The sequence below is a fragment of the Bos javanicus genome, chromosome 22, assembly GCF_032452875.1.
Source record: "Bos javanicus breed banteng chromosome 22, ARS-OSU_banteng_1.0, whole genome shotgun sequence".
In the NCBI taxonomy this organism is placed as follows: domain Eukaryota; kingdom Metazoa; phylum Chordata; class Mammalia; order Artiodactyla; family Bovidae; genus Bos; species Bos javanicus.
In genome coordinates, this window is record NC_083889.1 from 1,495,185 (window position 1) to 1,508,446 (window position 13,262).

Genomic DNA, 13,262 nt, shown 5'->3' on the forward strand with positions numbered 1-13,262 from the left:
GACCTCATGGATTGTAATTCACCAAGATCCTCTGTCCATGGGATTCTCCTGGCAAGAATACTAGACTGGGTTGCTGTACCCTCCTCCCAGGGGATCTTCCCAACTCAGGGATCGAACCCACATCTCTTGCATTTCCTGCATTGGCAGGCGGGTTCTTTACCACTAATGTCACCTGGGAAGTCCCGAATATAAAAATTTTTTCTCAACTAAATAACAAGGACATAATATTTGAATGTGGTGTCCACAATGCTCATGGTGTGCTTTTCTGTATAAATAAATATATATGTATCAGAGTGATGGGCACCTGAGATATACATATATACATACAAATATACACAGATATACATATATACACACACACACACAAATACATATACAGATATATACGCAAATACATACAAGTATATATATATATACACACACACAAATATATATGTTTTCTAGCCCTAGGTTTTCCACATATGTGATGATACCATTATGGGTTTTTGTCCATGTCAAAACAAAATACTAGACCCTGTTAATATCAGTACTCATTGCAGAAAATACTTGACTACAGGATATGCTGGTCATGAAGCAGAATAAAAACTTTTTCAAAGCCCAGAGGTCTGAGAAACACTTCCTCTCTTGGCCTAACAATGAAGCACAAGGCTACCAGACATGTGAGCAGCTGAGAGAGCAGAGTTCAGACAGGGGTTAGATCTTTCAGTGCTATGAACTTCAGTACCTAAGAAAGGGTAGTAAGTTTTAAAATTATATAGGTTTCTAACCCCTAAACATCCAAATATTCTGATTCAGTGGGTAGAGGTCAGGAATTCATGTTTTTAACAGTTTTCATACACTGCACTGCAGGTAGTCCATACATACAGTAGGTTCATATGTGCATTCTGCCTTAATTTAAAGAATTTTAAAATTCTGGAAGATTGGGGTTTTAAAGAATTGTTCATCTTTAGCCCGGTGCCTTAAGAGTCCTATAGTGAACATCCAAAGGAATGCTGTCTTTACACTGCCATTCTTTACTCCCCCCTCCCCCTTCACAACACCTTTTTTATTTATAAAACATGTTTTGTCCGAATTCTTCACTATGACTGGCCATCTTGGGTGACCCTGCAAAGCAAGGCTCATAGTTCCATTGAGTTATGTAGGCCCCTTCCTAAAGACATGCCTGTGATCCATGAAGGTTTTTTACTTGCACATAGTATTTTATTAACTATAGTTACTTTGTTTTCTTGTTTGTTCCCTTCCCTACTCTGTAAATTCCCTTACCACACGTCTGGCTCATTCACAGCACCTAGTAAAATAAAGTATTATACACAGTAGATGCTTGATAACTAATTGTTGAAAAGATTGACTCACTCTAAAAACATAAAATCACACCTTGACAAGCTCACCACCTACCACCAACCATCAATAGTCTCAGCAAAAGCCATAGTCAAGATTACATACATACACTGTACCACGTTCCCACTGGCAAAACCCAGAGAATGAAGGCTTCCATTCCAAGGGAACTCCAAAGAGGAATACAGAGGAAAGCGAGCTTTTGGGGGTATAAGACTGTTGAGTGAGACTGGTCATAAAACACTATATTACTTATAAGGTTCATGATGACCAATACAATTAAATACATACAAAGGAATAGGCAGTCAGGAGATAACCGTCCAAGACGAAACACATCAGAGCCAATCCCCTGTCCTACGGACCTGCTCTGCAAAGGTAACTCTCCAAGGGAGCATCCCGGGATGAAGAACCGGACCAGGAGTAAGCCCTGCCCACACCGCCAAGGGGCCACGCAGCCCCGCCCACGCCATGCACGCCCCGCCCAGGCAGCGCAGGCGTCCAAGAGACGAACGCCACGCCCGCGTCCCGCTCTCGCAGCGGAAGGTACAAGCCACGCAGCCCACCCACACAGCGGAAGAGCTCTTGCCACCTTGCCACGCAGCACCGCCCACACCATGCACGCCCCGCCCAGGCAGCGGAGGGGCCCACGCGACAAACGCAACTCCCCATTCCCCACGCAGGCCGCGAAAGGCCTAAGCCAAGTTCTGTGCCGTAGCTGTGCAATCGGTGCGCTTGTTTCCGGAAGTGTAGTCCAGACGAACATCGGACTACGCCTGCGCGCTGACGTATTCCCAAAAGCCCAATGAACGGAGGGGTGGGCTGCTGGTATTTGGGCGTGGTTTCCGGTTCCTGTGGGCGTCGGTCTGTCGGCTTTTGTGCTACGTGTCTTTGGCTGTTGAGCAGACGCGGAGCAGGTGAGGTTTCGTGTGGCTGGAGCTCGGAGCTACCCTTTGGGCACTAGCGAAGGCAGAGGGCGTGAGGGAGCCCTCCGGCCGCCTGCTGCCTGTCCGCAAGGCGTCGGGGAAAGCTGACTCAGAGCCGCGAGTCTGACGGAGAAGGGCTTCCAGGGCCTCGATCCCTCCGGCCGACTCTTGGCCCGGGCCTAAGCTTTGAGGTCGCCCGTCCTTGGCCACCTCTGTGGGAACGTTTCCACTCGGTTCTGTAGTCAGAGAGGGTCCTTCGGGGTCGGCTCTGGGGCCGTGGAATGTGTCTTCGAGAGCTCAGTCTTGTGCTGTGACGTGGGAGAGTGAATCTAGAATCTGAATCAGTTCAGGAGGGGTTATTGGATCCCCTTCCCTGACATTCAGTGCAGTGTTTCGGGTGTTAACGCTTTTTTTGTCTAGGGAAAAAAGGTGCTTCGCTTTCATCAAGATATCTATAAATTTTAACCTCACTGGAGTTGAAGAACAGTTAAATGAAAACATTCTGGGCCTGGCATACCTGGCCTAGAATGTTTATAGAATTCCTGACATACTTTGAGTGTTTCATATATCTTGTTTTAGCAACCCACCCTGGGTAAGAAAACTAGGGCCTAGAGAGGCTACATTTCATAGAAAGGGATTTGTAGAACCACCACCTCCTCTTATGAATGGCCTTAATTCAACTGTCCCTGGCCACTGTTGTGCTAGAAATAAGTGAAGTACAAGTAAGGAGCTGGTTTCATTAGCTGTTACATTAAATACCAGTGACTGTTAAGGATTGGATGACATTCCAGTTGTGTGATAGATTCCACGGAAGAACCTGTTGATAAAATGTGTAGCCGTTTTCCTTAAAAAGTGTGTCCAAAGCCAAAGATTTAGAATTTAGCCAAATAGCTTCTGAAAATCTGAATCTTGGTTTACCCAGATTTTGTGGTTTTAAAAATTGTATAGATAGAGAACAATCAGATTGAAGTCCACATTTGCCTCTACTCCAGGCTCTTGAAGCATCCCAATCGGCACTCACCACGCCAGACACTGGTGTCCCGGGAGTTTAAAGTAAAATATAGAAAATGCTTGGTTGCATCTCAACACTGTTGATTCCTTAACAGGAACAGTGAGAGGACTGCAGGGTGTGTAAGGAGTGGATGTATTGTCCGGTGCTTAGCCTTTAGTAGTGAGTGCCCTTTTATGTTAAGAGCATGCACCTTGATCATTGAGAACAGGGGCAAGACCTGTGTTTTTTTACTGCCTTTGTTTTGGAGATTACAAAAAATAGTGTTGATTTACTCTTGGAGTCTAATTTCTTTTTTTTTTTAATGAGATGAAATCCACCCACTCATATCAGGATGATCTCATTTACGTTTTGATATGAGTCGGCAAGTCCTTGAAGCTATAGTAAGTAACACCAGTGATCATCTTTTTTTTCATTTTTGGTTTTTAAACAGACATCATGGATCAGGTAATGCAGTTCGTTGAGCCAAGTCGGCAGTTTGTGAAAGACTCAATTCGGCTGGTTAAAAGATGCACCAAACCTGATAGAAAAGGTAATTGCTTTGGAATGAGAGGAAAAAAATTAATTTTTTGCATTCTCTAAGCCCTTTATTAATGTCTTCCTGTTTAATAATTGTACTTCTTTCATCACTTTAATTGACTTATTTTTGCTTTATTGTTTTTTGGAATTGTCAGTTTTTGCTACGTTTTGTGTACTTTGTGCATCCCTTACAGATTTTTCTTTTTTATGTGTTTTCCAGACTTATAAGGTTATTTGTTACAGCCTTATTTTCCATGTTGCCTTTGCCTTGGTCATATGTAATGACTTTTCAGTATCTTTCACATTTCCACTCTGAAAAATCTTTTGAAACTCTTCATGCTATGTCACTCTTCCCCTAAACCTCTCCCAAACAAAAAAGGCCTTATAATGAAATCAACAGCATAGTTGGTACCAACCTAGGAAGTTTCTTATTTATCATAATTGATGTGTTAAAAGATGCACTCAGTTCAGTTCAGTCGCTCAGTCGTGTCCAACTCTTTGCAACCCCGTGAATCGCAGCATGCCGGGCCTCCCCGTCCAAAGATGTGCTAGAATTTGTCTATCTCTGCTCCTTTTTTGACTGCTGCCTGAGTTAGGACTGGGAATATAATAGACAATGTAATATTACATATTATACTACATATATAGCATAATATATAAAATTATGTACTAGGGAATGGTCCTTGCTCTTGTGGAGCTTAGAATCTTTGAGGGAAGACAATCATAAACAAATAATGACAATTATAATTTTTAGTTACTGCTGTGGTACGTGTTATGTAAGGTAGATAGAGGAAGGTGTACCAGCATGTTTTAGGAGGACTAACCAATCTAACCAAGCAGGGAGAGCTTCCCTGAGGAAGTAGTGTTAAATGGAAACATTACAGGGTCTGAACCTTTACATAAAACTGTGTTTGACCCTATTCAGTTTTTCAAGCCTTGTTTTTTGGCTTCATGATAATATCAAAGACAGTGGGGCTATTATTTATAAAAAATTACATTCTGTGATTTTATAGTTGATGTTTTTATCAATGTTACAAGTTTTTAAGACAAATACTGTGTATTCATGTTTCCTTTTTGGTATTCTGGTCATTTGCTAGGAAGATAAATATTTCTCTGTTTATTGATGGATTCACTAGCATGAACATGCACTTCGTTTTTATATTTCCTTAAATATTAGGAAAATTAAAAATCTGTCGTATTTTATTTACTATTAATACATCATGTTTTTAAAAAAAAATGCTTTCTTATTATCAGGAGAAGTGTATACCAGTAAGTTTATTTATGTCAGTGCTAATTTTTCCCCCTTTATTTGTGGTGACAGTGCAAAAAGTAATGTAAATTTTGTGTTTCTAAATCCAGAATTCCAGAAGATTGCCATGGCAACAGCAATAGGATTCGCTATAATGGGATTCATTGGCTTTTTTGTGAAATTGATCCATATTCCTATTAATAACATCATTGTGTAAGTAAACTTTTTGAAACAGACACTATCAAGGATAAAATGAAAATGCAGACCATTTGAGTTGACAGTCTGCTATTTGGTTAATATATAGATAATGTTTCTTTGATTTTTTTAATGTTGATAGAATCTACTGCTATTTACTGAGTACCAGATAATTCAAAGTAACTTTATATTTACATAATTTTTAAAGCTACTACGTGAGATACACAGTCATTTTTTAATAAGTAAAATTTTAAAGGATTGAAGAAGCTAGTTAAATGTACTCAGTATGAGATAAAACAGGTATTCAGTGATAGAACCAGTATTCAAATCCAGGTTCTCTTTGTGCAGTACATGAACTTGTCAGCATTAAGGTGCAGAGGAAATATTCCCCATCTGAGGATCACTATAGTAGTAGAGTTCAAACCTAAACCATGTTACCTATATTCAGATTTTTCTTAGTACTTAATAGCTGTCATAACTTTGGACAACTTAGCTCCTTTGTGTCCCGTGTATTCAATAGGGATAATAGTTCTGACTAGGGCTATAGAAAAGATAAGTGACTTAAGTCATGTAAAACCTAAAAAACAATTTTCAAACCTAAATGGAAGTTGTGGTTAATGTAATGAGACACTGATACTAATACACTTAAGTATATTAGGAGGAGAAAAGGCTGGAAAACACTGGAATTGCTTTATTCTTTTCTAAATGCTTTTGCTTTTTAGATTCATTAAGCACTCGTGAGTTGGGACAGCTTGGGGCAGTGTGCAGTTAGAGCAGGCAGCTTTAGGCAGTTTTGTTGCTGTAAAGACTTAGTACCTATTGGAGTACTTATTTGCTCTGTGATTTTGTATTTGCTTGGTCTCTGAGCCTTACCTGTCATTTAGATATCTAATCATGAGATAAGCCTTTTAGGCTTATTTTATAAGGTGGAGATGCTTTGTAAACTATAAATCTCTTAAGTACTGGATATTTTACTATGGATGCTTGTGGAAGCTGTCTTTTAAATGACACGTGACTGAATGAGCATGGTCAGGTGGATTTCTTAAGTAGGTTTTCATAGCTGTTATGCAGACTTGCTACAAAGGATCACGGAGAGTTAGACCTGGAAAGGACCAAGTATCTCAAAGCTCCTCCATCAGTTCAGAAATCTCTGCTATATTCCTAGTGAGGAAACCCATTTTTGGAATTTTGGAATCATGGAGCAAATCCTCAAGTAGAATTAGGAAAGCTGAGCCTCAGTGTCTTTGGTCTACAGCCGCTACCTAATCAGTAAATAGAGTGGGTAGAGTGGAGTCTGTGATGTCAGCTCAGGGCTTCTGCTACGCAGCTTCCTAGCCCATTGTCAGACAGGTGTAACTTACAGAATTATTTCTTAATTGATAATGTAATACTAATATATGACTGTATATTCATGCATATGTGTATACATACGTCTATATTGTAGATATGTGTATATATATGTACTACAGAACCTAGTACAGTATTCTCTTGTGCATACTGAAAGCACTTGAGTAAGTGTCGAATTAAGTGAACGATGTAAGGTTCTTAACCTTTTTCTAATGATCACAATGGTAGTAATAATTGTTAACATTATGCACTTGGTGTGTGCCGAGGACACACAGCTTGGTGTGAGTTGACCTTTTTAACTCTCGTGACAGTTGTGTGAGATTAGCAGTGTTATTGTGCCCATTTTATAGGTGAAGAAACTGAGGCATAGAGAGTAAGTACATTGCATGCCTGTAAGTGGTAGAGCAGCATGTGAAATCCAGTTTCCAGAGCCTCAGTTCTTAGCCACTGTGCAGGCCATTACTCATTCTGAGTCACAGGCCTCGCTTCAGGCTCCAGTTTGCATTTCATTAGCCCTCTTAAAAATCCGGTACCTAGACTCCATTGCCTATTGTGGATATTTTCTTGCTAAGACTCAAGTCTTCAGACAGTTTCTCACAAATAACTACTAAATAAATTTCCTTTATCTTGGGTTTACTTGGTGTGGTTTGTTTTTAGCCTAAGAATGGAACATTACCCTTGTTAAATTACTTTTTGCTAGATTTCCCTTATAGAAGACTTCTGAATTTTGAATCTCTTCAGCATTGTTATTTATCTTAGTTTTATGTTAGAACATCTTTTATTTCATTATATGAGTTGTGGTCTAAAGTACCTTTTAGGATGAGGCACTCTCAGTACACCTTTTTGACACTGAGATGTTCCCAACAGGTCTTTGAAACCAGTGTTAAAAATTTTCTTTCTCTTAATTCTAATTTCTACAGCAGGCACAGTATATCTTTTGCAAATCTTACTGCTTAGAGATAGTTGAGCTCTGACTTTTAGAAAGCTGCTGCTAAGTCACTTCAGTCATGTCTGACTCTGTGCGACCCCATAGATGGCAGCCCACGAGGCTCCCCCGTCTCTGGGATTCTCCAGGCAAGAACACTGCAGTGGGTTGCCATTTCCTTCTCCAATGCAGGAAAGTGAGAAGTGAAAGTGAAGTTGCTCAGTCGTGTCCAACTCTTAGCGACCCCATGGACTGCAGCCCACCAGGCTCCTCCCTCCATGGGATTTTCCAGGCAAGAGTACTGGAGTGGGTTGCCATTGCCTTCTCCGTTTAGGAAGCTAGTTGCTTAGAAAACTATTCTTTTAGTAACAAAAATGTATCAAAATAAAGAGTTAAAAGTTTATATCTCTAGATAGTTTTTACATTAAAGTGAGGGCCAAAAGAAACATTTTGTGAAAAAAGCTATCAGAAAACTTACTCTTTTCATGATATGCCATGACAACTGTAAAACTGAAAGAAATCTTTTTTCCTGTTGAAAGAGCATATAAATCACTGTTAAAATCATTTTGAGTTGATAGCAAGTGAAGAATAAACAAACTACTCTCTCATTAGGCTGAGTTATCACTCTGTTTTCCTTATGATTTTTTTTCCTCTTCTGTACAATTATAGCAGTCAGAATTAATATCCACAGGGTTATAAGTTAAAGGATTTATGTAGTTGTGGGCATTTTAATTTAAGCAATACAGTGTAATGAAGTAAGCCCTTAGTACTTTATGTTAAAGTTTAGATGCAGGGCTCTTGTTTTTAGGAGTATTTTTGGGTTGGCCAAATTGTTTGTTCAGGTTTTTCAGTAAGATGTTACAGAAAATCCCAAGTGAACTTTCATTTAGTACTGGAATTATCTTCTTTCCTTAACATTACAGTTTTAAAACATGTATCTGAGTATATTATTTTAATGTTCTTGCTGTTGAAACTTAGACGTTCTTCTATAGGGAAGGCAATTTTTGTTATTAATCCAGGTTTCTGAGTGGTTTGGGTAAGATACAGTGGTTGAGAACCAGTTTGTACATCAAATTGAAAAAGTTCTCAACTAACAGTCCTGTTATATAATTCATATTTTTCATCTTGTTATGAAAGACATTATGCTATGCTGTTAAGCATGTTTTTCAAATGAGGATTCTGAGTTTTAACAGATGAAGCCTGTTCCAACAGCCACATTATCTGTAAGGGCCTTTTCAGTTCCAAGATTTTAAAGTTCAGTTTCTTCTCTTTTGTGCTGTTTTGGAGTAATATAGATGTGGTTCTCAAATAACTGGTTCTGGTTCCATAAAATTAGAGCATATTGAATTTCAAATTTATTATTATTAAAATCTTTAATACTCAAAATTGACCATCTTTCTTTCTTTTACAGTGGTGGCTGAATACCTTTTTAGAAAAGAAGTTTTCATCTTGGGGATTGGTGAACAAGTGAGGATTTGAGAAGCTGATGGAGCAGAAATTTGTCTGTGTGTTTTATGTTTTTCTTTCATTTTTTTCTTCCAAGATGTTTTCTATTTGTAAATTAAAATAATTTTAAAATAGACATCTTCTCTTTTTTCCATCAGAGATACTTATCAGATTTTAGTGGTAAGAAATAATGGGTTCTATTTCCTTCTTCCCTCTTTTCCTTCCTTCACTCCTTCATATTTCAGTTTACAGGAAAAATTAAAAGGCACAGTGGAATATTGCCCTTTCTGAGTTTTCCTGTCTCAGTCTGATCATGCAAATAAAGGATGGTAATGACGGAGAGAGTTTGAAGGTAGGGTAGGAGTTTCGTCTCGAGCACTCACAGTGTACAGAAGTAGTCAGCGCCCCTCTGAAAGTTTCCGTGCCACTTGAAATAGCTTCCTGAAGATCGTGGTTAAAAGCTTCAAGAGCTCCTCTTCAGATAAACCATAATTAGTCACACTGTCCTAAACATTGGAGTTCTGAATATTTTAAAGAATTTACTGATAATTGAATATGAGATGAAAAGGGGTCTTGTCTTCTTTCCCCTTTAAAAAATAGTAATGTAAAATTGAGACAGTTTATTCTCAATTTTCTGTGTAAAACTATTATTGATTTGTTCATTCAGGGTTTAATTATTGAACCTTTATTTCCTGAGTTGTGATTTTTTTCTTTTTTAAAAAATTGTTCAGCGGCACATGTTTGGTAAGTGTCCTCTGAGTCTTTGTGAATAAGGTAGACAGGTGTCTTGACTGGTACTACTGGGCAGGGTTCCTTGGTTTTGAGATCCATGGTTCAGAGAATGAGATACACTTCCATAGTTTCAGAACAGATTTTCTGCCTATTTTTGAAATATTGTTTACTCTTGAATGAATTGCTATCTTTGAGGAAATAAAGCCTTGGCCACCTCTGCTTTTCAGGAGACCATGTAGCCGTGTTTGATAGTTGGCTAGTTAGCTAGCTCCTTACAGGCCAGAAGTGTGTATACATGTGCGTGTGGTTGACGTGTGTATGCAGATGTATGTTTGCATATATGTTTATACAAACATGCATATATTGACTATGTACACATACAGGTTTATGTATATACACATATATTAACTGCTTACCTAGAAATTAATCTGAAATGTATTGGTAAAATGTCAGAATTGCTTCTGGCAAATGTGTATATTTTCTTGTAGGATGAAATGATTTGAACATTAATGTTGTCTTGATGTAAGTTAAAATTATGAGTCTCTATTCATAGTGTGCCGGAGAAGGCAATGGCAGCCCACTCCAGTACTCTTGCCTGGAGAATCCCATGGACAGAGGAGCCTGGCAGGCTGCAGTCCATGGGGTCGCTAAGAGTCGGACACGACTGAGCGACTTCACTTTCTCTTTTCACTTTCATGCATTGGAGAAGGAAATGGCAACCCACTCCAGTGTTCTTGCCTGGAGAATCCCAGGGACGGGGAGCCTGGTGGGCTGCCGTCTCGGGTCGCACAGAGTTGGACACGACTGAAGTGACCTAGCATAGCATTCATAGTGTGCATTTGTGCAGCTCATTTTTTTTTATTTTGCTGACTTAACTGGTTCCTGACATACTGGTAGGTAAGACATTACATAAATACTCTGTAAATGTGAAGTGAGCGCTAATCAAGGACTGTGGTGATAGGATAGAATAACTTTCACACTCAACAATTGAATTAAATAGGTAAGAATAAAAACTAGCTTTTTCTTACTAACCACACCCCTGGTATATCTAAGAGCTAGTGCATTTGTGTTGTAAACAGTACTTCTTAAACTTAAGCAAGTTTAAGAATCACTTGAGGGAGTTTCTTCCCGCGCTGAAGAGTCTGAGTCAGCAGGTTTGGGAACCTGAGAGTTTGCATTTCTGCCTCCCTGCTGATGCTTTGGTATACAGAACACACTTCCAGTGGTAAGATTTGAAAGCTCTTGATAATTTTCTGGTGTCTTAATAGCTACAGTAAAACATGTTACCACCCTTGTGGCAGTTTTGCCATTTCCATGAAACCCCTTCACCTTACAACCAAGTGTTTGACCACCTAGAGTAAAATCTGCTTTTAACAACAAAAGCCAACAGAAAGGCCCATCAGGGGGAGTCAGTAATAGTCCAGACAGGATGGCAGTCGATAGGAGAGGGTAGGAAGTAAAGCCTAGCTCCTATTTCAGCGGCTCTGGCACTGCTGGAAAGCGGCACTTTGTACCAGATTCTGTCCCTCTTGGGACACTTGTGTTCTGCCTGGAAGGAAGCATACTGAATTTCACTGAGTGCGGGAGGCACCGTCATGTTTTGTGTTTAAAGGGTGCATCTCGTTTTAGAAAGCTCCTGCTCCAGAGGAGTTGAGATCTACCTCAGGTTAACACATGTCATGGTGTTGTGCTCTAGAAAGTCTTGTGGTAGATTTGCCAGGTCCCGTGGATGCAGTTTTGCAAGGCTGTTTTTGTATATAGCATCTCGCACTCCCTTTCCACTACTGTATTAGTGTATATGCCTATCTCTCTCTTTTTTTTTAAGTCAGGCTTGGTTATAATAAACTGTTCTGTAGGCTTTTTTAGACAGCACCTAGAAAAGGCTCTTGAGATAACTCGATTCCACAATTTAGTAAAGTTCATTAAATATCAGATAGTTAATTATAATTTAATCAAAATGGATTTGTATTCTCTTCCCACCAAATACTGAATTTCTAAATGAACAGTATCACAAATGTTGACTCTGTAGTAGAGACTGGAACATTTATGTAAAATATAATTTCCAAACTATTTCTTCTCAGTTGATCCTCTTAATAACCCTGTGTAATAAGTAATGTGAGTAGTCTTCAAAATATATCCACAATTTAACTACTACTTCCCCCTCCACTCCTCACTGCCACTACACCATCCCTCCTGGATGTTTTTGTTTTTTAAGTTTTATTGAGATGTAATTGACATACAGCGCTGGAAGTTTAAGGTACAGCACAATGACTGCCCACAAAGGTCCGTCTAGTCAAGGCTATGGTTTTTCCAGTAGTCATGTATGGATGTGAGAGTTGGACTATAAAGAAAGCTGAGCGCTGAAGAATTGATTCTTTTGAAGTGTGGTGTTGGAGAAGACTCTTGGGAGTCCCTTGGACTGCAAGGAGATCCAACCAGTCCATCCTAAACGAAATGTCCTGAATATTCATTGGAAGGACTGATGTTAAAGCTGAAACTCCAAAACTTTGGCCACCAGATATGAAGAACTGACTCTTTGGAAAAGACCCTGATGCTGGGAAGGATTGAAGGCAGGAGGAGAAGGGGATGACAGAGAATGAGATGGTTGGATGGCATCACCCACTCAATGGGCATGAGTTTGAACAAGCTCTGCAAGTTGGTGATGGACAGGGAAGCCTGGTGTGCTGCTGTCCATGGGGTCACAAAGAGTCAGACACGACTGAGTGACTGAACTGAAGTACACAAAGCCAATTTTGAACTTTTTTGGTGCTGGTAAGCTAGTATCAAAGCTAACATTGTGTGTATGTGTATATTCGTTTTCTGGAATCAGAATACACATAAACCTCCATGCGTGTGTGTGTGTGCACGTTTGTGTGTGTGCGCGTGCTCAGCCACTTTGTCATGTTCGACTCTTTGCAGCCCCTACAGACTGTAGCCTGCCAGGATCCTCTGTCCAAGGAATTCTCTAAGCAAGAATACTGGGGTGGGTTGCCATTCCCTACTCCAGTGGATCTTCCTGATCCAGAGATCAAAACCCAGGTTTCTTTACCACTACTGCCACCTGGATGGGGTTTTATTTCACAGCTTTGTGAAACTAGAGCTTAAACAGGAAGCTTGGGAGTCTTTTCTAACTAGGAATAGAAGCATGAGCTTCTTTACACCATTTGGGATGAAGAGTGGCCTGTAGTAATCACTTGACCTTGTTATCAAGTCAGTAACACAACTTTTCCCAACAGTGTTCATTATCTAAGGAAGTTCATGTTGTGACATACGTAGCGATTCATTTCCAAAGTTTTGTGTAGCTTACCTTTGCTTTTTCTATGTAAAGTTGAGTAAATCTAAGAGTGTGCCAAGCATTTGATAGGTGAATCCCTGCTGAAAGCCTTCAGTTAACGGCAACTTTGTCCCATTGGAGAATATAACTGGTTGTTTCTTGCCATAGGTAATAACCACTTTGCACTTTGTTTTCTGAAAGTGTGGAAGGTATACTGGAAGTTTGAAGTACATAGTATTTATTTTGGAGATCTACAGTTCTGCTATGTCTAGAGGAAGTTGAAAGCTGCATGAAGATCTGTGTTCTGA

At 39.6% G+C, this 13,262-nt stretch overlaps 1 protein-coding gene across 1 annotated transcript; it reads left to right on the plus strand.

Annotated features, from left to right (window-relative positions):
- The first annotated feature begins 2,137 nt into the window (after positions 1–2,137).
- SEC61G (SEC61 translocon subunit gamma) lies at positions 2,138–9,082 on the plus strand. Its single transcript, XM_061395691.1, has 4 exons — positions 2,138–2,249; positions 3,701–3,799; positions 5,146–5,248; positions 8,914–9,082. The coding sequence occupies exons 1-4, from the start codon at positions 2,138–2,140 to the stop codon at positions 8,921–8,923; spliced, it is 324 nt and encodes a 107-aa protein (XP_061251675.1). The 3' UTR covers positions 8,924–9,082.
- Positions 9,083–13,262: the final 4,180 nt, after the last annotated feature.

What these genes read in the sequence shown, in the direction of transcription:
- SEC61G (XM_061395691.1), top strand. Translation starts at nt 2,138, where the DNA reads ATGAACGGAGGGGTGGGCTGCTGGTATTTGGGCGTGGTTTCCGGTTCC. An exon ending in GTTGAGCAGACGCGGAGCAG is followed by an intron (nt 2,250 to 3,700) that starts GTGAGGTTTCGT and finishes GTTTTTAAACAG; the next exon opens with ACATCATGGATCAGGTAATG. An exon ending in CACCAAACCTGATAGAAAAG is followed by an intron (nt 3,800 to 5,145) that starts GTAATTGCTTTG and finishes TTCTAAATCCAG; the next exon opens with AATTCCAGAAGATTGCCATG.